Source organism: Microcaecilia unicolor, chromosome 1, assembly GCF_901765095.1.
Source record: "Microcaecilia unicolor chromosome 1, aMicUni1.1, whole genome shotgun sequence".
Taxonomy (NCBI): domain Eukaryota; kingdom Metazoa; phylum Chordata; class Amphibia; order Gymnophiona; family Siphonopidae; genus Microcaecilia; species Microcaecilia unicolor.
In genome coordinates, this window is record NC_044031.1 from 512,659,742 (window position 1) to 512,686,110 (window position 26,369).

Genomic DNA, 26,369 nt, shown 5'->3' on the forward strand with positions numbered 1-26,369 from the left:
TCTTTAATTACAGAGGGAGAGGGTTAGCTGCTTTACAGGGTAATGTAATGAGGCACTCGTATCCAAAAACCTTCATGTTGTTTGTACCCATATTAATGCCACTCAGGTTCCCTCATAACAGGTACTTAAACTAAGCAGGCTGAGTAGAGAAACTAGAATGCCATTTTTCCACCGGGTCTCCTATTTCAATCTTTAACTCAAAGCTTGAGATATGGAGGGGCATTTTCGATAGAACGTCTACTGCCTGAGCCCTTACCACCTCTTGTTTACTTGGCAGTAAGGGCTCACGTTCTACTCAGGTGGTAATCGAGTGGTGCAAGGCAATGACCATGTGCTGCCCATTACCGCTGAGCACACCCCCAATCCCCCGTGCTAGAAAATATCATTTCTATAAAATGTATCTTCTGAATGCGGGAAATGGTGTGCACTGAAAACAGAACACCTGGGCATGGCTGGCGGTAGTGCTGTTTTCCTGCATGCTACCCACCGCCTATTAGTAAAAGGGTTCAAAAGTAAAAAGGTAGATATAATAGGCATCTCAGAGACCTGGTAGATGGAGGATAACCATTGGGATACTTTCAGGCTTATTTTCAAAATAGAAGGACGCCCATCTTTCGACACAAATCAGAAGATGGGCGTCCTTCTCACAGGGTCACCCAAATCGGCATAATCGAAAGCTGATTTTGGGTGTCCCCAATTGCTTTCCATCGCGGGGATGACCAAAGTTCATGGGGGCGTGTCGGAGGCATAGCGAAGGCGGGACTTGGACATGCCTAACACATGGGCGTCCATAATGGAAAAAAAGGGCGTCCCTGACGAGTACTTGGACGACTTTACCTGGTCCTGTTTTTCTTACAACCAAAGCACAAAAAGGTGCCCGAACTGACCAGATGACCACCGGAGGGAATTGGGGGTGACCTCCCCCAGTGGTCACTAACCTCCTCCCACCCTCAAAAAACATTTTAAAAAATCTTTTGTGCCAACCTCTATGCCAGCCTTAAATGTCATACTCAGGTCCATCGCAGCAGTATGCAGGTCCCTGGAGCAGTTTTAGTGGGTGCAGTGCACTTCAGGCAGGTGGACCTAGACCCATCCCTACCTACCTGTTACACTTGTGGTGGTAAATGTGAGCCTTCCAAAACCCACCACAAACCACTGTGCCCACATCTAGGTGCCCCCCTTCACCCATAAGGGCTATGATAGTGCTGTGAAGTTGTGGATAGTGGGTTTTGGGGGGGGCTCAGCACACAAAGTAAGGGAGCTATGTACCTGGGAGCAATTTCTGAAGTCCATTGCAGTGCCCCCTAGGGTGCCCGGTTGGTGTCCTGGCATGTCAGGGGGACCAGTGCACTACGAATGCTGGCTCCTCCCATGACCAAAAGGCTTGCATTTGGTCGTTTCTGAGATGGGTGTCCTTGATTTCCATTATCGCCGAAAATCAGAAACGACCAAGTCTAGGGACGACCATCTCTAAGGATGACCAAAATTTCAAGATTTGGGCATCCCCGACCGTTTTATCAAAACGAAAGATGGATGTCCATCTTGTTTCAATAATACAGGTTTCCCCACCCCTTCGCCAGGACGTTTTGCAAGGACGTCCTCAGCAAAACTTGAGCATCCCTTTCGATTATGCCCCCATTTTGTTGCCAGGTTACAAATTATATCACAATGATAGGGTGGATGAAATTGGAGGGGGTGACAATTTTTATTCACATTTCCCTCTAATAAAAGAGGTAATTGAGTCAGAATAAAAATTTTAGCAGAAAACAGATAGCAACATGAAATCCTTATGAATAGAAATTCCATGTGCGAAGGGAAAGAGAATACTGGTAGGGCTGTAATACTATTTTCCAGGCTAGAAGGAATGGACAGATAATGAGATGTTAACTGAAATTAGGGAAGCTAGCATATTTGCCAACACTATAATAATGCATAATTTCAATTCTCCGAGGACAAGCAGGCTGCTTGTTCTCACTGATGGGGTGACGTCCACGGCAGCCCCTCCAATCGGAAACTTCACTAGCAAAGGCCTTTGCTAGTCCTCGGGCGCCCATGCGCACCGCGCATGCGTGGCCGTCTTCCCGCCCGAACCGGCTCGTGTTCGTCAGTTTTCTTTTGTCCGCGCTTGGTACGGTCATGTTTGCGCCATTCGCGCCCCTTAAGTTGACCCTCGCGTATTTTTGACTTTTCGCTAGTTTAAAAAAAAAAAAAAGGGGGAATTTTGGAGAAAGGCCTTTTCGGTCTTTTTCCCCTTCCCGTATTTTCAGTTTTTGCCCCGTTAAGTTTCCTTTCGTTTTAGGGGTAGGCCATTTTGAGGCCTCGGATCGAGTTTTTTCTCTCCCTCTTTTTGGTGCCTTACCGCAATTACGAGTTTTGATTTCGCCGGCATGATTTTTCCGCCCATGTCATCGAAGTCTCCCAGCTGCTTCAAGAAGTGCACCCAGTGCGTCCGGGTAATCTCGCTCACTGATAGGCACGCATCGTGTCTTCAGTGTCTGGGGGCTGGGCACCACCCGCAGGCCTGTAGTCTTTGCGCCCTTTTACAAAAACGGACTCAGGTAGCAAGATTGGCCCAGTGGAACGTGTTTTTCTCGGGCTCTTCGTCGACAACAGCACCGGGTGTATCAAGTGCATTGACGTTGTCAGCGTCAAGACCTCCGACCTCGGCATCGACTGTATTGACTGCATTGAGGCATTGACCCTCTGCATCGTCGGTACCGAGACCTCGGAAGGCTGCGTCGGCGTCGGTGGTACCGGGACCTCCACTAGTGCTGATGTCGTCGGACGGTGGTGCTTTGACTGGAGTGCAGGTGAGGGCTGTCCATTCCCCTGCTGGTGGCGGTGAGCCTTCGGGTGGGTCTCCCCCTACCCTGAGGGCTCCTGCGGTACAGCCCCCCCGAGACCGACCTTCTTCGGCCTCGGCCCCGAGGAAGCGACGGTTGGATTCTACGTCCTCCTCGTCGGTACCGGGAAGTTCCGGTGACATGCTTCGTTTGAAAAAGTCAAAGAAGCATCGACACCGGTCTCCTTCCCGCATCGGTACCGAGAGCTCTGGGTCGCCGAGGGAGTCGGCACCCAGTAGGCATCGGCACCAGGAGGACCACTCACCGTCTGTTCAGGAGGTGTCGATGCGCTCCACCTTGGACAGCCCGGAACAGCCTCCACGTCCAGAACAGACTCTGACTTCAACGCCTGCATCGGCTTCCATGTCTTTCTCCACAGCCGCCCTGCACGAGAGTCTCCGAGCCGTTCTTCCAGAGATCCTGGGAGAGTTGTTTCGCCCTTCCCCTCCGGTACCGGGGGTGCTTGCGCCTCCGGTACCGTCGAGTGAGGCGCCGGCTGGCCCCTTGCCCGGGGTGAGGTCTCCGACATCAGTGCCACTTGCGGTACCGACTGCGGTCGCCTCCCAGGAAGGCTCCCCGACGACGTCGGCGGAGGGAGCTTTGCCGGTGCGGGCGAGGGAGTCTACCTCTCGACGCTCACACAGTGGCCGTGTTTCCACGGAGTCGAGCCGGGCACGGCTTCAGACACAGGTTCATGAACTTGTGTCTGATACCGATGGTGAGGCCTCGTGGGAGGAGGAGGAGGACATCAGGTATTTCTCTGACGAGGAGTCTGATGGCCTTCCTTCTGATCACACTCCCTCCCCTGAAAGGCAGCTTTCTCCTCCCGAGAGTCTGTCTTTTGCGGCCTTTGTCCGGGAGATGTCTACGGCCATCCCCTTCCTGGTGGTTGTGGAGGACAAGCCCAGGGCTGAAATGTTTGAGCTCCTGGACTATCCTTCTCCACCTAAGGAAGCGTCCACAGTACCCATGCATCATGTCCTAAAAAAGACATTGCTGGCGAACTGGACCAAGCCTCTAAGTAATCCCCACATTCCCAAGAAGATCGAGTCCCAGTACCGGATCCATGGGGACCCAGAGCTGATGCGCACTCAGTTGCCTCACGACTCTGGAGTTGTGGATCTGGCCCTAAAGAAGGCTAAGAGTTCTAGGGAGCATGCTTCGGCGCCCCCGGGCAAAGACTCTAGAACCTTAGACTCCTTTGGGAGGAAGGCCTACCATTCCTCTATGCTCGTGGCCAAAATTCAGTCTTACCAGCTCTACACGAGCATACACATGCGGAACAATGTGCGGCAGTTGGCGGGCTTGGTGGACAAGCTCCCTCCTGAGCAAGCCAAGCCATTTCAGGAGGTGGTCAGGCAGCTGAAGGTGTGCAGAAAATTCCTGGCCAGAGGGGTATATGATACCTTTGATGTTGCATCCAGGGCGGCTGCTCAAGGTGTGGTGATGCGCAGACTCTCATGGCTGCGTGCCTCCGACCTGGAAAATAGGATCCAGCAGCGGATTGCGGACTCGCCTTGCCGTGCGGACAATATTTTTGGAGAGAAGGTCGAACAGGTGGTAGAGCAGCTCCACCAGCGGGATACCGCTTTCGACAAGTTCTCCCACTGGCAGCCTTCAGCTTCTACCTCCACAGGTAGACGTTTTTATGGGGGAAGGAAGACTGTTCCCTACTCTTCTGGTAAGCGTAGGTACAATCCTCCTTCTCGACAGCCTGCGGCCCAGGCTAAGCCCCAGCGCGCTCGGTCTCGTCAGCAGCGTGCGCCTCAGCAAGGCCCCTCGGCTGCCCAGCAAAAGCAAGGGGCGAGCTTTTGACTGGCTCCAGCAGAGCATAGCCGACATCAACGTGTCAGTGCCGGGCGACCTGCCGGTCGGGGGGAGGTTGAAAGTTTTTCACCAAAGGTGGCCTCTCATAACCTCCGACCAGTGGGTTCTCCAAATAGTCCGGCAAGGATACACCCTCAATTTGGCCTCCAAACCTCCAAATTGTCCACCGGGAGCTCAGTCTTACAGCTTCCAGCACAAGCAGGTACTTGCAGAGAAACTCTCTGCCCTTCTCAGCGCCAATGCGGTCGAGCCCGTGCCATCCGGGCAAGAAGGGCTGGGATTCTATTCCAGGTACTTCCTTGTGGAAAAGAAAACAGGGGGGATGCGTCCCATCCTAGACCTAAGGGCCCTGAACAAATATCTGGTCGAGGAAAAGTTCAGGATGCTTTCCCTGGGCACCCTTCTCCCCATGATTCAGGAAAATGATTGGCTATGCTCTCTGGACTTGAAGGAAGCCTACACGCACATCCCGATACTGCCAGCTCACAGACAGTATCTGCGATTTCAGCTGGGCACACGTCACTTTCAGTACTGTGTGCTACCCTTTGGGCTCGCCTCTGCGCCCAGAGTGTTCACGAAGTGCTTGGCTGTAGTAGCAGCGGTGCTTCGCAGGCTGGGAGTACACGTGTTCCCCTATCTCGACGATTGGCTGGTGAAGAACACATCCGAGGCAGGAGCTCTACAGTCCATGCAGATGACTATTCGCCTCCTGGAGCTACTGGGGTTTGTGATAAACTACCCAAAGTCCCATCTTCTCCCAGTACAGAGACTCGAATTCATAGGAGCTCTGCTGGATTCTCGGACGGCTCGTGCCTATCTCCCAGAGGCGAGAGCCAACAACTTGTTGTCCCTCGTCTCGCGGGTGTGAGCGTCCCAGCAGATCACAGCTCGGCAGATGTTGAGATTGCTGGGCCACATGGCCTCCACAGTTCATGTGACTCCCATGGTCCGCCTTCACATGCGATCTGCTCAATGGACCCTAGCTTCCCAGTGGTTTCAGGCTGCTGGGGATCTAGAAGACGTGATCCACCTGTCCACGAGTTTTCTCAAATCCCTGTATTGGTGGACGATTTGGTCCAATTTGACTCTGGGACGTCCTTTCCAAATTCCTCAGCCACAAAAAGTGCTGACTACGGATGCGTCTCTCCTGGGGTGGGGAGCTCATGTCGATGGGCTTCACACCCAGGGAAGCTGGTCCCTCCAGGAACGCGATCTGCAGATCAATCTTCTGGAGTTACAAGCGGTCTGGAATGCTCTGAAGGCTTTCAGAGATCGGCTGTCCCACCAAATTATCCAAATTCAGACAGACAACCAGGTTGCCATGTATTACATCAACAAGCAGGGGGGCACCGGATCTCGTCCCCTGTGTCAGGAAGCCGTCAGCATGTGGCTGTGGGCTCGCCGTCACGGCATGGTGCTCCAAGCCACATATCTGGCAGGCGTAAACAACAGTCTGGCCAACAGGTTGAGCAGGATTATGCAACCTCACGAGTGGTCGCTCAATTCCCAAGTAGTGCGCCAGATCTTCCAGGTGTGGGGCACCCCCTTGGTAGATCTCTTTGCATCTCGAGCCAACCACAAAGTCCCTCAGTTCTGTTCCAGGCTTCAGGCCCACGGCAGACTGGCATCGGATGCCTTCCTCCTGGACTGGGGGGAAGGTCTGCTGTATGCTTATCCTCCTATACCTCTGGTGGGGAGGACTTTGTTGAAACTCAAGCAAGACCGAGGCACCATGATCCTGATTGCTCCTTTTTGGCTGCGTCAGATCTGGTTCCCTCTTCTTCTGGAGTTGTCCTCCGAAGAACCATGGAGATTGGAGTGTTTTCCGACCCTCATCACACAGGACGAAGGGGCGCTTCTGCATCCCAACCTCCAGTCTCTGGCTCTCATGGCCTGGATGTTGAGAGCATAGACTTTGCCTCTTTGGGTCTGTCAGAGGGTGTCTCCCGCATCTTGCTTGCTTCCAGGAAAGATTCCACTAAGAGGAGTTACTTCTTTCTATGGAGGAGGTTTGCCGTCTGGTGTGACAGCAAGGCCCTAGATCCTCACTCTTGTCCTACACAGACCCTGCTTGAATACCTTCTGCACTTGTCTGAGTCTGGTCTCAAGACCAACTCTGTAAGGGTTCACCTTAGCGCAATCAGTGCATACCATTACCGTGTGGAAGGTAAGCCGATCTCAGGACAGCCTTTAGTTGTTCGCTTCATGAGAGGTTTGCTTTTGTCAAAGCCCCCCGTCAAACCTCCTACAGTGTCATGGGATCTCAATGTCGTTCTCACCCAGCTGATGAAACCTCCTTTTGAGCCACTGAACTCCTGCCATCTGAAGTACTTGACCTGGAAGGTCATTTTCTTGGTGGCAGTTACTTCAGCTCGTAGAGTCAGTGAGCTTCAGGCCCTGGTAGCCCAGGCCCCTTACACCAAATTTCATCATAACAGAGTAGTCCTCCGCACTCACCCTAAGTTCTTGCCAAAGGTTGTGTCGGAGTTCCATCTGAACCAGTCAATTGTCTTGCCAACATTCTTTCCCTGTCCTCATTCCTGCCCTGCTGCACACATTGGACTGCAAGAGAGCATTGACCTTCTATCTGGAGCGGACACAGCCCAACAGACAGTCCACCCAATTGTTTGTTTCTTTTGATCCCAACAGGAGGGGAATGACTGTGGGGAAACGCACCATATCCAATTGGCTAGCAGATTGCATTTCCTTCACTTACGCCCAGGCTGGGCTGGCTCTTGAGGGTCATGTCACGGCTCATAATGTTAGAGCCATGGCAGCGTCGGTAGCCCACTTGAAGTCAGCCACTATTGAAGAGATCTGCAAAGCTGCGACGTGGTCATCTGTCCACACATTCACATCTCATTACTGCCTGCAGCAGGATACCCGACGCGACAGTCGGTTCGGGCAGTCAGTGCTTCAGAATCTGTTTGGGGTTTAGAATCCAACTCCACCCCCCTAGGCCCATGTTTATTCTGTTCCAGGCTACACTCTCAGTTAGTTGGAAAATTGTTAGGTCAATCTCAGTTATGTCCTCGCCGTTGCGAGGCCCAATTGACCATGTTTGTTGTTTTGAGTGAGCCTGGGGGCTAGGGATACCCCATCAGTGAGAACAAGCAGCCTGCTTGTCCTCAGAGAAAGCGAATGCTACATACCTGTAGAAGGTATTCTCCGAGGACAGCAGGCTGATTGTTCTCACAAACCCGCCCGCCTCCCCTTTGGAGTTGTGTCTTCCCTTGTTTTGTCTTGCTAAATATGGGACTGACGAACACGAGCCGGTTCGGGCGGGAAGATGGCTGCGCATGCGCGGTGCGCATGGGCGCGCGAGGACTAGCAAAGGCCTTTGCTAGTGAAGTTTCCGATTGGAGGGGCTGCCGTGGACCTCACCCCATCAGTGAGAACAATCAGCCTGCTGTCCTCGGAGAATACCTTCTACAGGTATGTAGCATTCGCTTTCACTCCCAATATTGACTGCATAAATGTCATCTCAGAAAATGCTAGGGAGGCAAAGTTCCTAGAAAAAACAAATGGAATAGCTGGATCAGCAACTGACAAAAGGTAGAGAGATTTTAGATCTAGTCCTTTGTGGAGTGCAGGACTTGGTGCGAGAGGTAGTGGTGGTAGGAAACCGTGGGAAAAACACAGTGAGGGAGTAGAGTAAACATGCAAAACAGGCAGTCTTTATTCCAACCAGAGTTAATAGCACAAATGAGATGACCCGACATGGGCGTGTTTCGACAAACAAATGCCTGTGTCAGGAGTCTATGAAATCTAAAAATACAACATAAAAATTTTTACATAAATCAAAGCAACAACCAGTAACACAAATATCAATAAATAAAATGATTGAATATACAAATGTAAATATTTTTCTTCTAATGGATGAATAAATAAATACAATCAATGCACATATACATAAATCTAAAAAATAGTAATCAAAACTTCTATAGCAATAAACGAATAAATACATAAAATAAGTAATAAATATGACAATGGAGAGTGGACAAAATGTCAGAAAATAAATAAGAATATTTGGGTATGCATTGAGACCTAAAAAATAATAATGTGAATAGACAATACAGACCTTACTCATAAAATAGGCTGCTAGTATAATAGAGCAGTACCACCAATACAAAGCACTCATTGGCCGATGCACAAAAGTCCCTGCACAGCTCCACTCGCTATTTCCACCTTGGTGAAAATAAGCTGCTTGCAAAAACACAAGCAGCTCCATAGGGGAAAAGCCAGTCACTAAGCTGCATATTCACAGAACAGTCAATCGCTAAGCGTGGCTGCTCTGCGCATGCTCAGTATGCTACCCATGACTTTCATACATGCATTCAAGCCCCTTTTTTTTTCAAACTTTTTTGATCTGTTCTTCCTCTAGTGGTAGGTGCTGGGGATAAGCCGCTTAGATCAGCCTGACTGTTGTTTTATTATAGTATACAAAATCTGAACAAGTCAAAAACTGTAATCATAACAAAATACAGTTTAATAAACCAAAAAATTATAACCTCATTATAAAACCCGCTACACATCCCTTAAACAGAGCCAATCAAATATTTATTGAAAAGCCAAGTTTTAAACTATGCTGAAATACCATATCGCTCTTAATATTCTGAATAGAAGTTGGAAGGAGATTCTAAAACTCAGTTCCTCTACCACCTAATGTTTATTTGCTTATTGCATATCAATTCCATAAAGGCAACACTACATTAAAGTCATTGTTCCATACATCCGCAATCCTTTACAAACTGGGTAGTGGATGCATGGGAACAGCCTTTCAGAGGAGGTGATAGAAACAAGGACAGTATCAAAATTCAAGAATGTACTGAAGATCTCTGAGGAAGAAAAAGGGATTATAGAGACCGGGCTGTTTGTTTGAATGAGCAGAATAAATAGGCCATATGGAGGGGCATAATCGAAAGAGGCGCCCAAGTTTTCCTGAGGACGTCCTCGCAGGAAGTCCCAGCAAAGGAGCGGGGAAACCTGTATTATCGAAACAAGATGGGCGTCCATCTTTTGTTTTGATAATACGGTCGGGGACACCCAAATCGTGAAATTTTAGGTCGACCTTAGAGATAATGGAAACCGAGGACGCCCATCTCAGAAACGACCAAATGCAAGCCATTTGGTCATTGGAGGAGCCAGCATTCGTAGTGCACTGGTCCCCCACATGTCAGGACTTCAGAATTTGCTCCCAGGTGCATAGCTCCCTTACCTTGGGTGCTGAGCCCCCCAACCCCCCCACCCAAACTCACTACCCACAACTGTACAACACTACCATAGCCCTTATGGGTGAAGGGGACACCTACATGTGGGTACAGTGGGTTTCTGGTGGGTTTTGGAGGGTTCACATTTACCACCACAAGTGTAACAGATAGGGGGGATGGGCCTGGGCCTGCCTGCCTGAAGTGCACTACATCCACTAAAACTGCTCCAGGGACCTGCATACTGCTGCCATGGAGCTGGGTATGACATTTGAGGCTGGCATAGAGGCTGGCAAAAAATATTTTACAAGTTTTTTTGTTTTAGGGTGGGAGGGGGTTAGTTATAAGAAAAAATGGACCAAGTAAAGTCACCCAAGTGCTCATCAGGGATCCCCTTCTTTTTTCCATTATCGGTCGATGACGCCCAAGTGTTAGGCACACCCCAGTCCCGCCTTCACTATGGTTCCAACACACCCCCTTGAACTTTGGTTGTCCTCGCAACAGAAAGCAGTTGAGGATGCCCAAAATCGGCTTTCGATTATGCAGATTTAGGCAACCTTGCGAGAAGGACGCCCATCTCCCGATTTGTGTCAAAATATGGGTGCCCTTCTCTTTTGAAAATAAGCCTGATGGTCTTTCTCTGCTGTCATGTTCTGTTTGTCTCTTTCTATGTTGTAACATGTGAGTTGGTGGGATATTGTTGCAAAACATGTGATGCTCAAGGAAAGTATTTTTTACTTTGAATTCCTAAACCTTTTGAAATAGAATTTTAATACAATTATAGCTGCATCATTGATTAGACAAGAGATCTTGCTTTTGCTTCAGGATATTTCATCATTCAAAACTGATAACTTGAATTCATGTTTTGATTTTAGGTTTCGAACATACAAGAAAGCCAAACTATGGCGTGATACATTCCTTGTGGAAAGAGGGTAATTATACTCCAGTGTTTTGTTCAGATTTCATGAAATTAAAGTTCTGAAGATCTTACTTGGTGGCTTTTATTGTGAAATAGTATTAGAAATGAAGTCATTGAGGAAGAAGAGATCACATTACTGTGAAATAAAATTCAACTTAAAAACATGGTCAGCCATGATCTCTTTGCCTTTTTTTATTATAAAATAGTGAAGTTAACCTAATTACCTCTAGCAGGTATTCTCTGTGAATAGCTGAATTTAAGTTCTCACCACATACTAAATGATAAGGTAGATATAATAGGCATCTCAGAGACTTGGTGGAAAGAGGAAAATCAATGGGACACTGTGTTAACAGGGTACAAATTGTATCACAATGATAAAGAAGATCAAATTGGAGGGGAGTTGCGCTATATGGTAAATAGGGAATTGAATCAAATAAAATAAACACGCCATGTGGAATCATTATGGATAGAAATTCTATGAAGGGAAGGAGTATTCTTTTAGGGGCCCTTTTACTAAGCAGGTAAGCATCTATGCACGCCCAATGTGCACCAAAATGGAGTTACCGCCAGACTACCGAGTGGCTCTTGTGGTAATTTCATTTTTGGCGAGCGTCCGATACACGTGTTTGAAAAATCTTTTTTATTTTCGGACGCGCGTAACGGACACACGCTGGGTGACATTTGGAGTGCATAGGTCATTACCACCCAGTTACCGTGTGAGTCTTTATCACCAGGTCAATGGCTGGCGGTAAGGTCTCAAACCCAAAATGGACACGTGGCAATTGTCATTTTGCTGCACGTCCATTTTCGGCAAAAAAAAAGGCCTTTTTTTACAGGCGCACTAAAAAATGGATTGGCACACGCCCAAAACCCACGCCTAAACTACCGCAAGCCATTTTTCAGCACACCTTAGTAAAAGGACCCCTTAGGGCTGTACTATTGTCCACTGGGACAGAACGAACAGATGGATGAAGAAATATTTACAGAAATTAGGAAAGCTGGCAAATTGGGCAACACTATAATAAGGGGTGATTTCAATTATCCTGATATTGACTGGATAAATGTTACATCAGGGAATGCCAGGGAGATAAAATTTCTAGATGTGACTGCTTCTTGGAACAACTGGTCCAGGAACTGACGAGAGGGGGAGCCATTTTGGATCTGGTGCTTGGTGGCATGCAGGGCATAGTGCGCGAGGTGGTGGTGTTGGGTCCCCTTGGAAACAGTGATCATAACATGATCAAGTTTGAGCTACTATCTGGGATGAACCCGCAAAGGAAATCTACTGCAGCTGCATTTGATTTTCAAAAGAAAAGGGCGACTATAATAAAATGAGGAAAATCAGACGTGGGCATTATTCAAAAATACCTTCTTGGAAGCCCAGTTCAGATGCATGCTACATATTTACAAAGGTGGAAAGAAGAGAAAATGGCAGCCAGCATGGTTAAAAGGTGAAGAGAAAGAGGCTATTGCAGCCAAAAGATTGTCCTTCAAAGAATGGGAAAAGGATCTAAATGAAGAAATTAGTTATTTGAATATTTGTACTGCTGTAATTGCCTATTGCTCATGTTTGATCTATTCTTACTATACATAGCCTTGAGTGAATTCCTTCAAAAAGGCAGTAAATAAATCCTAATAAATAAATTAATTAATAAATAAAGAAGCAACCTAAGCACTGGCAAGTCAAATGCATAGCATTAATAAAGAAGGCTAAAGAGAATATGAAGAGAAACTTGCCCCAGAGGCTAAAACTCACAGTAACAACTTTTTCAGGTACATCAGAAGCAGAAAGCCTGTGAGGGAATCTGTGGGACCATTAGATCACGAAAGAGCAAAAGGGGCAGTCAGGGAAGACAAAGTCATAGCGGAGAAACTGAATGAATGCATCTGTCTTTACGAAAGAAGATGTAAGAGACCTGCCTGTACCGGAAATGGTGATTATTATGATAAGTAAGTGTGAGCTGCTCCACCGGAGGTTTGTTGTGTACAGTTCAAGTTAAAAGTGGTGGAGGGTTGCCATTTTTCATTATATTTTTTGATTATATTTTGAGTCACAATGGCCAGCAATTCATAGCGGACTGGTTTCAGCTTCACAGCTGACACAGCAGCAGATCTTCTACAGTCTTCGCCAATGTTTTCAAACTTGGGCAGCAATAACCTGGAATCAGAGTGGGAAGCATTACTAACTAATTTCAAATCCTCGATGAGACTGGAGATGAACAGTGCAGCCTTGATAGAATATTGTAAGTTAGAACAAATTCCAAGAGGGCTGCGTATTTATAAGGCACCGCAAATCTTTAAAGAGCAAGAGGATTTTATTAGGAAATGGAACATGATCCTCAATAAATGTTCATTAGATCTAATGCTTCTAATTATAGAACAATCTAGAGTTGCTTTGCAAGAAGAAAGAGAAGCATTAGACAAGGAATTAAATCGTCTTAAAGCAGGCATCTCGGATCAGGTTTTTCAGCAGAAATACACTCAGCTGAAAGAATCACTTGAACAGTTTAAAGACCAGATTAGAAAAACGAAGATCAAGAAATTGAACAGAGATAAAAACGATTATGCCAAACAGAACATTTATCCGTGGACCAAAGAGAAGGATATTAAGGATACGACCAAATCTGACGCAAGTGGAGCGGAGGTTGCTACGAAGAAAGTGACCTTTGAATTCTCTGATAGCTCTTCTAGCGGCAGTGATCAAGAGAGTTTTTTAGACAACAAACAAGGTCAAGGCACAAGAGGAAGAAGAGGTCGACGGGGAGGATACCGAGGCCAGTCCAGATCCAGACCCGGTCTCAATTCTGACAAAGGATAATGTTATTAATCTTTCCAGTAGTACTTTAACAGCAGCACGAGAGTCCCTTCTATCTAAAGGGTTGTCTTTTGTACCAGCTAACATTTTTGACCCTTTTCAATTTAGGGTGGATCTCGAAAAATGTATCCTAAGTTTACAATTGAAAATTCATTTTGCTGGAGCTGATCCAGTAGAGTCACGCTCCAGGGTTTTCAATAAATCGCTGTGGGCTCCACCGGTCCTTTTGGACCCCATTGTGAATGCATTTAAACAATTAGTACTGCGTGATATACACTACTACTCAAATTCTGACACTGAGAAAACAACAGTAAATGTCACCATGCTAATAAAAATGTTCAGTTTAGGTGACTATTCATTTTATGCTGTTACTATGGGGCTCATTTTCAAAAGAGAAAAACATAAAAAGTGTCATAAAGCAGCATTTGGACATTTTTCTCACAGAAACATCCAAATCAGTATTTTTGAAACCTATTTTTCAGACATTTCTCTATGCTGTTCTTTTGCAGTGAGTCCAAATCTCAAGGGGGTGTGTCATGGGCATGTTAAGGGCGGGATTTGGGCGGTCCTAAGAATTGGACATTTTTCAGCCATAATGAAACAAAACAAAACCGTCCAGGACTAAATCCAACATGTTTTGAGCTAGACCTGTTTTTAGAACGAATAAGGCACAAAAAGGTGCCCTAAATGATCAGATAACACTGGAGAGAATCAGGGGTGACTCCCTAATACCCTTCCAGTGGTCACTGACCCCCTCCCATGCCTCAAAAATGTGAATAAAAATATGACACCAACCTCTGACTGCCTCAGATGTTAAAGACAAGTCTATTAGAGCAGCATGCAGGTCCCTGGAGTAGTGTAGTAGTCGGTGTAGTACACAGTGGGAGACTACTACCGACTCCCTTTACCTGTCACATTTGTGGTGGAAACTAAGACCCCTCCCAAAGTCACCAAAACCCTAATGTACCTATATGTAGGTGCCCCCTTCACCCATAAGGGCTATTGTAGTGGGGCACAGTGTGTTTTGAGTGGGTTTTGGAGGGCTCAGGGGACAAGATAAGGGAGCAAAGGTGAGATGTGTACCTGGGAACATTTTTATGAAGTGCACAGAAGTGCCCTCTAGGGTGCCCCATTGCTCTCCTGGGATGTCTGGAGGACCAGTCTGCTAAAAATGCTAGCTCCTCCTACATCCCAATGGCATGAATATCGACATTTGCACTTATTTGTTGTTTTGTTTTTTTGAAAATAGACCAGAAAAACAAAACGTCCAAAGCACAAAACCTTGTTTGAAACAGTATTTTTTAAAAAAAGATAGATGTTTTTCTTTTTTGAAAATGACCTTCTTTCCTATTCGGATTTTGGACGTTTTGTGCAAAATGTCCAAAGTCAGACTTAGGCATCATATCGAAAATGCCTCTCCACATAACTTTATAAGTCTATGTACTTTGAAAATGAACATCCTTGCTGTATTACCCACAATAAAATATTGATGGGTCCTCATTAATGACAGTTGTACTATGCACTAAAATCTAAACAGATGTGTCTCTGAATATAAATAGTGGAAAGTGTGTAGTGCATAAGTGTTGCTATACTGGGACAGACTGTAGGTCCATCAAGCCCAGCATCCTCTATTTCCAACAGTGGCCAATCCAGGTTACAAGTACCTGGCAAGATCCCAAAAGAGTACAATACATTTTATGCTGCTTATCCTAGAAATGCTACACCTCTATTCAGGAAATCTTGACTGCCCCAACTTGGCATTTCGTCCTTTAGATTGTAAGCTCCTTCGAGCAGGGACTGTCCTTCTTTGTTAAACTGTACAGCGCTGCGTAACCCTAGTAGAGCTCTAGAAATGTTAAGTAGTAGTAGTAGTAAATAAGCAGTGGGTTTTCTCCAAGTCCATCTTAATAATGGCTTATGGACTTTTCTTTTAGGAAGCTATGCAAACCTTTTTAAAACCCCGCTAAGCTATTGCCTAATCCATTTTTTTCAGTGCAATATCTGTAGCTAAATTCCCTCAACACCACATTTATTTGTTATAGTAATTTTCTTTTGAATTAGATCCCTTTGATAAATTGTTGGTGAACATAAGTGAGAGAAATGTGAGACTGACTTGAAGCAGGCATAGTAAAGACCAGAACTATGCAGACTTGCCTCACAAATCTGCTATAATACTGTAGTTCAGACTTGGCCTACAGTACTCCTACTGTACCATTTCAGGGACCATTCCAAGCAGAGATTGCCAGCCAAGTATCATGACATAACCTTTATATTCCCCAGCACTTTGAGGGGTCCTTTTACCAAGCTGTGATAAAAAGTGGCCCATGGTGGCATCAGCGTGTGGGATTGCTGCACGCCAAGACCACCTTTTACTGCTGTGGGTTAAAGGTAATTATCTTTAAAGGGCCTAGTAAATGGCCATGTGCTAACGAACAATATTGCATGCAGCCATTTGCTAGGGGAGCAAGAGGAGGCGGTGAGGGCTCCGGCGCTAACCTGACAATAATCGGGCAGTGAGCAGGGGCGTAGCCAGACAACAGATTGTGGGTGGGCACCAAGTGTTCTCCCCCCCCCCCCCCCCCCCCAAAAAAAAAAATATCTCAGCTGGTGGGAAAAACTTCTTTTCACCTTGGCAGTCTTCAGCAGGCATGCGCTGAAAACTGAGCATGCACAGGTGCCGTTATTGTGGATAGTAGTGTTTTCGTTACCATCAGGGGGAAGTCTTCATCTGGCCGAGCTTGGGATCCACACCAGCTACTGCTAAATGTGTGCTACTGTTCAGTGGGCCTGAGCCCTAAGTGGGTGGGCCTTGGCCCACCTGTGGCTACACCACTGGCAGTGAGCAATGCTGCCCGATTACCGCTGAGCATGCCCCTGGTGCTAGAAACGTTTTTACAATTTGCTAGTGCCAGAAACAGCTCATTCCGGAAGCGAGAAGTATCACTGGGCTCCTGAGCGAGCCTGGCTGTAGGGCCGATTTCCTGCACACAAACCTGGGTAGTAAAAGGGCCCCTAAAAAATTTGTTGAGACCCTAAGGTGGACTTTCTAAACCATTTCTCTTTACAACTTATCTAATAAGTTATGTATCAGGCCCTTAACATTGAAACGCATCATATGATACCAGTGGGTCCTGAATAAAGTTTTCTGATGTTAACAGAATCTCACTGTTTCTTCCATTCTATCTGATTTGATTGTAGTTGTATCACCTCTGATCTGAAACATTGTAAGCCACTTTGAGCATGCACAACTGTGGGAAAAAGTGGGGTATAAATGTACGATAAATAAATACATAAATAAATAAATAAATAAAACTAGATCCAAAACTACCAGCATCAAATTCACGTGGCTTCACCTGGCATTTAGAACTTAAGGGGTCTTTTTACTAAGGTGCGTTGAAAAATGGTTTGTTGTAGTGTAGGTATGGGTTTTGGGCACGAGGCAATCCATTTTTCAGCGCACCTGTAACAAAAGACTTTTTTTTTTCTTTTGCCGAAAATGGACATGCGGCAAAATCAAAATTTCCGTGCATCCGTTTTGGGTCTGCGACCTTACCGCCAGCCATTGACCTAGCAGTAAAGTCTCGGTAACCAGGCGGTAATGACTTACGTGCATCAAATGCCACTTGGTGTGCGTCCGAAAATAAAAATTATTTTTCGGCCGTGCATATCGGCCTCGCACCAAAAATGAAACTACTGCAAGATCCACATGGTAACTGGACGGTATCTCCATTTTGGCGCACATTGGGTGCGTGTAGATGCTTACACGGCTTAGTAAAAGGGCCCCTAAGACTCTAGAGGTAAAAGTCGAATGCTTTAATTCATTGTGTTGTCTGGTTCACATATGCAGATTTATCTCCAATGAATAAATCTTACAGCCTCACTATTTTTAAAAATTGAATCCTTAATAGTGAGGGGCCCTTTCACTCAACTGTGCCTAACTCAACTCAACAAAAATGGCCTAATGTGGGATGCGCTAAAGCATTCCATGTTAGTTTTGTCATATGTGCTAATTGTGTGGTCATTATATTTTATATATTTTTATGAGGGGGCATATCAGGAGCTGAGAGTGTACATTCCTGGTTAGTGCACAGATAACATGGGATCCTTTACCGCATCCTTATTAGGTGGCTCTAAGTTCTCTCGCAGTAATTTTTTTAAAATGGCCTTAATGGAAGAATAGAAAATTGGGGTTTATATGGCTGTGGCAAAAATGGCCTTAGCATGCGGGAAAGACCTGCATAAGTGTGGACTAAGGTCAGCTTAGTAAAAAGACCATCGAGTTAATAAATTATGCAGCATAGAAATATGGATTCTCCTTGAAATACTATAATTTTATTCCTTTTCAAAGAAAAATCATACGGAAGAAGGAGGAACCCAGCAAAAATGCTCAACAGTCGAATCACTTACCAAAGTACGAGAGGGTAAAAGAGTTATGTCAGCAAGCAAGGTACCAGACTGCCTGTGAACAACCAGGACAGGTGAGCAACACGCAACATACTACATATAGACTAGATAACAGATGATGAGAGATAAGCAACAAATTTGCTGTAGTGGCCTGACTTGCCCAATCTGCTTGAAAGTATCCTAGTTCAGATTTAAAGCCACCTAGCAGCAGGCTATAATCTGTTCACAAAATGTTTCACTTAATCACTTACCAAGGAAATATAGTGGTAAATGCCGAGACGCCCATTATATTCCTGTGGGCATCTCAGCGTTTACCATCAGCTGATTTCTACCATGAGCTAAAAACGCTATCATGGCTTAGTAAAAGACCCCCTTAGTTATGACTTTTTAGATCACTAACACTAAAAGTAAAATCTCCTTTGCCACCTGGATAGATAATGCTTCCTCCAATGGTCTTTAAACTTAAGAAGCCCTTCTGACTTTGGAATGCTAGAATTTTCCAGTTTCCTCTCCAATAATAATCTGTCCTACAGATGGTCAACTGCAGCCTTCAAGATTCATAGGCCCCAATATTCAAAATGGTTTAACTGGCCAGGAGAGGCTCCTGAATATTGCCAGTGACCCCCCCCCCCCCCCCCCCCCTAGGCACTGGTTAGTGCCAGTGTGGTTCAGGGTAAGCGCTTGGGCAGAGCCCACTAACCGATGAAGTAAACAGATAAAGTTAGAAGAGCAAAAAGGTTGTACTAACTTTATCCACCAAGCTAAATTGGTTTCAATATTAGCCAGCAACCAGTTAACCTACAGGTGACCACACAAACCAAGGTATTCATGCCAGAGCCCAGACATGGCCCAGCATTGAATATCCAGATTTAATTTAGCCTGCAGCTGTTCACAGCTTAAAAAACACTTACTACTGAATATATACCACGTGGAGGGGCATAATTGAACGAAAACGTCTATCTCCATGGGCGTTTATCTCTGAGAACGGGTCCGTGAAGGGGCGGACCGAACCGTATTTTCGAAAAAAATAGATGTCCATGTTTTATTCGACAATTTGTGAGCTGGGCATTTTTGTTTTTCAGTGATAATGGAAAATGAAAGCGCCCAGCTCAAAAACGAATAAATCCAAGGCATTTGTTCGTGGGAGGGGCCAGGATTCGTAGTGCACTGGTCCCCCTAACATGCTAGGATACCAACCGGGCACCCTAGGGGGCACTTTTACAAAAACAAAAAAAAAGGTAAAAGAGCTCCCAGGTGCATAGCACCCTTCCCTTGTGTGTTGAGCCCCCCAAATCCCCCTCAAAACCCACTGCCCACAAGTCTACACCATTATTATAGCCCTAAGGGGTGAAGGGGGGCACCTACATGTGGGTACAGTGGGTTTGGGGGGTTGGACGACTAATAAGGATTAAGCAGCACAATTGTAACAGGTAGGGGGTGGGGGTGGGCCTGGGTCCACCTGCCTGAAGTCCACTGCACCCCCTAACAACTGCTCCAGGGACCTGCATACTGCTGCCAGGGAGGTGGGTATGACATTTGATGGTGAAAATAAAAAGTTGTGAAACATCATTTTTTGTGGTGGGAGGGGGTTAGTGACCACTGGGGGAGTCAGGGGAGATCATCCCCGATTCCTTCTGGGGGTAAGCTGGTCATTTAGGGCACTTTTTGGGGCCTTATTCGTGAAAAAACAGGGTCCAGGAAAAGTGCCCTAAATTCTAGCTATAAACGCATACTTTTTTTCCATTATCGGCGAAAGGCGCCCATCTCTCCTTGGCCGATAACCACGCCCCAGTCCCACCTTCGCCATGCCTCCGACACGCCCCCGTCAACTTTGTACGCTTCCGCGATGGAGTGCAAAATCGCCTTTCCATTATACCGATTTATTCGTTTTTGTGAGATAAACGTCTATCTCCCGATTTGGGTCGCAATCTAGGCGTTTTTCTCTTTCAATTATAAGGTGGATAGTGTGCATTGAAGTGGTATATGTTTCTACAATGGCTCTTATTTTAATAAGTACTGTGAAACTACCACTAGAGCTAGCAACGGCCATTTTCTAAATGGAGCTGCTTGGGGCAGGACCATGTGAGGATTGCTTCTGCTTGGGCTACCCACTGACCACCAGAAATGAGGCAGTTGGCTCCTGAGGGGGGGGGGGGCTACAGGCGGGTAGGTGTGGGGGATTACAGAGGAGGGGTTTATGTCAGTAGGGGGAGTTGGACCTTGTTGGGGGTGAGTGGAAGAGAGGGGAGTGCATCTTGAACCTCTACCCAGAAGCTATGCAGGTGTTGGCTGATATGTTTATTTTTAGATTTTGCTCACACCTTTTCAGTAGTAGCTCAAGGTGAGTTACATTCAGGTACACTGGATATTTCCCTGTCCCTGGAGGGCTCACAATCAAATTTTGTACCTGAGGCAATGAAGGGTTACGTGTCTTGCCCAAGATCATAAGCAGCAGCAGTGGGATTTGAACTGGGCACCTCTGGATCTCAAGGCTGATGCTCTAACCACTAGGCCACTCCTCCATTCATGTCTGCTTATTCATCGCTTGATATACTGTCAATTAGCAGTCTTCTATTTTTTTCTGTATTCAGTACTGGTACCTGCCTAGCTAAGTGACCAAAGTTAGGACTGCTATTTATGCGCTCATTTGATCACTTAGCTATGTGGGCACCAGCACTGAATACTACCAGCACCCACATAGCTGCTCTTCCCCGACTGTGCCTCCAGAACGGCTCTCTCCAGCCCATTTTAGAAAAGACTGCTTAGTGTCAACATTCAGTATCACTGCCTAGGAAAGTGCCACTGAATATCAGCAGCTGGCCCACAGAGCATGATTTAAGTAGACAGGAGACTCTCCTGCCCACTTAAATTGCTTTGAAATACCAGCATTTATGTGCGTATTTGCTGCCTAAATCTACGAGGCTCCTTACAGAATTACCCACTTAGGGCTGGATTCTATATATGGAGTCTGAAAATTCAGTGCAGAAAAAAAGCATGCCTAGGCGTATTCTCTAAAGCACGCCTATATTTTATAGAATAGGCTTAAATTTCCATGAGGTATACAAAATACACTGAGCACCTCTACATGTGTAAATCCCGACACCTAAATTTAGGCCTCAAAACGGGTGTATTGTATATCAACGCGCATAGATTTTAGAAACACCCATGACCACGCCCCCTTTTCAACTATGTGACTTAGAATTTAAGCATACCACGTTCCAGAATACACTTAGTGAGTTCTGCACGTAAATCTTAATCAATACCAGTTAGTGCTGATAATTGCTTGTTAATATCCAACTGACAGCACTGATTAGCTAGTTAACCAATTAAGTTATGCACATCTATATAAATAATTCTCACCTCCAACGTTCAGAACCTCACTGTGTGGCAGGGAAACACTGAAGCCCTGTAGTCTTCTAGGCTGTCAGCACCACTCACTCTCACTCATAAACCCGCCCTCAGCCACGCCCCATCCACACATAATTCACAACCCCAACATTCTAAATGCAAATTTGTAGTTGCAAGATCCCATAAGTGTATGCCCCGCCCTCGCGTCACAACGTGATGACGTGGAGGGCGGGGCTATGACACAGCCAATCGCCGGTTCCACCGCCCTCTGACGCTACGCCCCCCCCCCCCCCCCACGCACTGCGAGAAACACCGTCCGAACACCAGAGCCACCGGGACCCCGAAGCTGCCGCCCGCAAAAACAAAACTACCCGCCTGCACCCTCCCCACGCTGCCATCCTGCGTCCTCCCGACGCAGTGCCGTCCCAACACCTGAGCCGCCGGGAACCCGAAGCTGCCGCCCGCAAAAACAAAACTACCCGCCTGCACCCTCCCCACGCTGCCATGCTGCCATCCTGCGCCCTCCTGACGCTGCCGCAGGTAAACCTTGCTAGCGCCCGTTTCATGGCTCACAGAAACGGGCCTTTTTTACTAGTTGTTATATAATACACTTCAATTTCCATGCGGAAATTAAGGCGCGATATATAGAATCCCAGGGTTACTGTGCAGTAAGTGCAAAACTTTACTATACTTTAATAAAAGGGTCCCTTTAGATTTGTAAGTCTACTTTTAGAAGGGAATAACTTCATACCTGCTTGTAATTTGGCTTATAGGTGGAGGGTTCTTGTCTTTCATTCACTGGTCAAAAAAAAAAAAATCAGTCTAGTATACAAATGCGTTAAAAGTTTAATTGGCAAATATTCACTGAGGTCTTCTCCCCTCTCCCCTTTTTTGATGCTATATTCTTCTGATTAACACCTGTAAAATGTAAGCTAAGGGGCTCAGACAATCATAACTTAAGCAGTTGAAACATGCCTGACCTCATTCCATTACCCAGACAGCTCTGTGAATCAGGGTGCTACATATTGATTTTTATTAGGACCTAATGCTGACATCACACTGACATACATGGGGTGGAAGAGTAGCCTGTAATCTGGGGCAAGTCTTGCCCCCCCCCCCTCCTCCCCCCCCACCCCCCCCCCCCCCCCCCCCACCCGTGCTGCCTCAGGTACAAACTTACACCTTAACACAATACCATTTGTAATTCTGTTACCCGGAAATGACAATAGCCATTACGGCAAATGTAAGCCACATTGAGCCTGCAAATGGTGGGAAAATGTGGGATACAAATGCTACAAATAAATAAATAAAAATACACATTGGTAAGGGAGGCACTAACGTGTTATTGTGCATCAATGCATATTAAGTTGTGTTAATCATGCAATTTAATGCAAGTTATTTAGGTGCCCTTTTACTAAAATGCGCTAAAATTTGTACTAACCATGGCTTCACGTGGGATTTTACTGCACAGTAGCTGCAAATTTTATACTGCACCTTTTGAGGCCATTCCCACTATGGGATTTTGTTTTGGTTTTTTGCAGGATGTGTGTTAATGTTTCCATTAGTGTGTGGAACCTGCTGAGAGTTAACACAGGACCACTTACTGTCTTCCAACTGGCTAATGCTTCTATGCCCACTCTCCATCTATGCCATGCCTTCTGAGGGAAAAAATATAAAAAATGCAGTAAAACTTTGTTTAATGAACTGAAACAGGCAAGCTATTGCAAAACCCCTTAATGCGGTCACACGGTAGCCTGCTTCCACACATTAACCCCCTAATTCTATAAAAGTCACTAAATATTGTGCTTTCAAATGTGGCGCATGCCCGATTTGTGTGTGCAATTTAATTTGTTTTTCAGTCCTCATACGATCGTCTGGAATCTCACCTTATTTTTATGCAGATGATATTCTCCTTTACCCAACCAATCCCTTCTCCCCTTCTATTGCCCCACTTCAAGCATGCCTTGAGATAGTAGCTAATTGGTTGTCAGAACATAAATTAGTGCTTACTAAGGACAAAACCATTGCCTGCTGGTTTACTGGGGTTTTACCCAACCTTCTTCTCCTGTTACCCTCTTTGAAATCTTGATCACACCAGTTAATAGCTTCATTAACTAGGGATTATTCTTGTTCTTCTCTCTCCTTCCTACCCCAGATCTCACATTTATCAAAAGTTAGTTTCTTTATATTCCGTCAATTACGAGCCATCTGCCATCTTTTTGATCACAATAATTTTCATACAGTTATTCTGTCATTTTTCATGTCTCATCTTGATTACTGCAACATCATCTATGCAGGTTTACCACATACCACATTGAAGAAATTACAAATTCTCCAGAATACAGCTATCGCCATGCACGCCATACTGATCATATAACCCCTTTGTTTGAACACAATCATTGGTTGTCCGTAGAACAGTGGATCATCTATAAAGTAGCTACATTCACCTTTAAGGCATTTAGATTAGGTGTTCCTGACTAATTATCCAGTCTCACAATTCCCAATACACCTACCAGGCTTCTTCATTCGTTGAATGACCATCATCTTCTCTTACCAAGTCCTAAGTCTGCACATCTGGAGTGCTTTCTTTTTTCTTTCACCGCACATTTGGAACGGTCTTCCTCTACCTATTCGCAGCAATCCTTTGAGTCTTAAAACTGAGTTAAAGATCTGGCACTTCAGACAGGTTTATGGAGGTGCAGATTGACCAGGATCGCCAGATAGAGCTTCTTTCCTCTTCACCTACTTCACACCCTCTATCTTGTTCTTCCCCTCTTTCCTTTCACTTCTGTAGGTGTATGTGTGTGTGTGTGTGTGTGTGTGTGTGTGTGTGTGTGTGTGTGTGTGTGTGTGTATGTACTACTGTACCATTTTAATTGGAGTTCCTTTCCTTTTCCATTACATTGTTGTACATTGTACTCCGCTCTGTTCTGCCTAGTCAGAGCAGTTTAGCAAGTACTAATAAGCTATAAACTGTAACTATTGAATGATGGGGGAATTAGCACCAATAATTGGCTTTTTAACAAACAATTATTGGCACTAATTACATTTAATTTGGATATATGCATGAGTGGAGGAGTAGCCTAGTGGTTAGTGCAGTGGACTTTGATCCTGGGGAACTGAGTTCAATTCCCACTGCAGCTCCTTGTGACTCTGGGCAAGTCGCTTAACCCTCCATTGCCCCTGGTACAAAATAAGTACCTGAATATATGTAAACCACTTTGAATGTAGTTGCAAAAACCTCAGGTGGTATATCAAGTCCCATTTCCCTTTCCCTAAATTTAAATGCAAGATCTGTGCATAAATTTTATGCTCAAGGTTTAAGTAGAGAAGTGTGGTAGCCGTGTTAGTCCACTCTTAAGGTTATCAATAGAAATCAAACAAAATAAAACATGGAAAAGAAAATAAGATGATACCTTTTTTATTGGACATAACTTAATACATTTCTTGATTAGCTTTTGAAGGTTGCCCTTCTTCGTCAGATCGGAAATAAGCAAATGTGCTTATTTGCTTATTTCCGATCTGACGAAGAAGGGCAACCTTCGAAAGCTAATCAAGAAATGTATTAAGTTACGTCCAATAAAAAAGGTATCATCTTATTTTCTTTTCCATGTTTTATTTTGTTTGATTTCTATTGATGCTCAAAGTTTAAAAAGGGGTGTGGAAATGGGAGGGTCATAGGGAGAACGGGGGAGTTCATAATTTATGTGTTATAGAATTAGGGGGAATTCACACCTAATGTAGGTGTGTACATTGCACCATGTTTCAGTTGGTGCAGATGGCCATGCCTAAAGTTAGACATGATTCACAGACATAAGTGCTATTCTATAAACCATGCCTAACTTTAAGCGCGGCTTATAGAATAACGCTTTTTTTTCAGTGCCATATATAGAATTCACCCCTAACCGTGTGTGAAAGGCTTAATGCCCTTTAGTAGAAGGGCCTCTTAATGCAACCCCATTGTGCCCCCCCCCCCCCCACATACACGATGGAGGTTGTTTACTTACCTCCAGATTCTGCATAAGGCATGGTGTATAACGTGCATTAAATTGTGAACGCGGCCAATGTACACATGCTACTCAATTGGATAATGAGCCAATTAGTGATGATAATTGGCCAATAACTACCAATTATCATTAATTGCCAATAATTGGAATTTGTGTTTCTTTTTAGTATATTCTAAAAAGAGGCACATGTAAATTCCAACGCGCATAGCTGAAAAGGAGGTGTGGCCATGGGAAGAGTGTGGGCATATTGGGGTGTCAATCACATTTATGCACGTTGTTATAGAACTCGGGGGAACGTGTGTACATTGAGGTGAAGGCATTCACACCAGCGTAAATGGCTACGCCTAAATGTACATGTGTTCCCCCCCCAGCCTATATGCTATTCTATAAACCATGTCTTACTGTAGACATGGTTTATAGAATAGTGCTAGGTGCGATATTCCAATGCGTCTACATTTTTGGATGCCATATACATAATCTGGCCCTAAGTATATGATTGACCTCATAGACCTGCGAACCAGAAACTCAACCAGATCATCACGAACATACCTAAATCTTCACCACCCTAGCTGCAAAGGACTCAAGTACAAATCAATTTATGGATCCAACTTCTCCTATATAAGCAAGCAACTTTGGAATACACTACCAAAAACCGTAAAAACAACGTACGACCACCTCAACTTCCAGAAATCACTAAAGACCAACCTGTTCGAAAAGGCATACCCTACTGACGCAACTTAAACACCTGAACCCAGCAACACAAAGAAACCAAAACTTGTAATGAACACTATACAATTCCTCTTCTCTACGATTCCCTAATATGTCTGTAACACATTTATCTCATTGACAATAACATCATTCTGTATTTGTTTCGTCACCGGAGGTGGCTAACGCCTCATGGTACTATGTAAACCACATTGAGCCTGCAAATAGGTGGGAAAATGTGGAGTGCAAATGTAACAAATAAATAAATAAAATAAGTACATAACTCACATTACA

General features: G+C 45.4%; 1 protein-coding gene across 4 annotated transcripts in view; it reads left to right on the top strand.

Moving 5' to 3' along the window:
* The window catches only part of SULF1 (sulfatase 1), a 317,465-nt gene that overhangs the window by 212,576 nt on the left and 78,520 nt on the right, over positions 1-26,369 (top strand). For all 4 annotated transcript variants that reach the window (XM_030215333.1, XM_030215349.1, XM_030215358.1 and 1 more), the window contains 2 exons: positions 10,753-10,809; positions 17,960-18,089. In XM_030215333.1, coding sequence (XP_030071193.1) covers positions 10,753-10,809; positions 17,960-18,089 — 187 coding nt within the window. The remainder of the gene's footprint in view (positions 1-10,752; positions 10,810-17,959; positions 18,090-26,369) is intronic.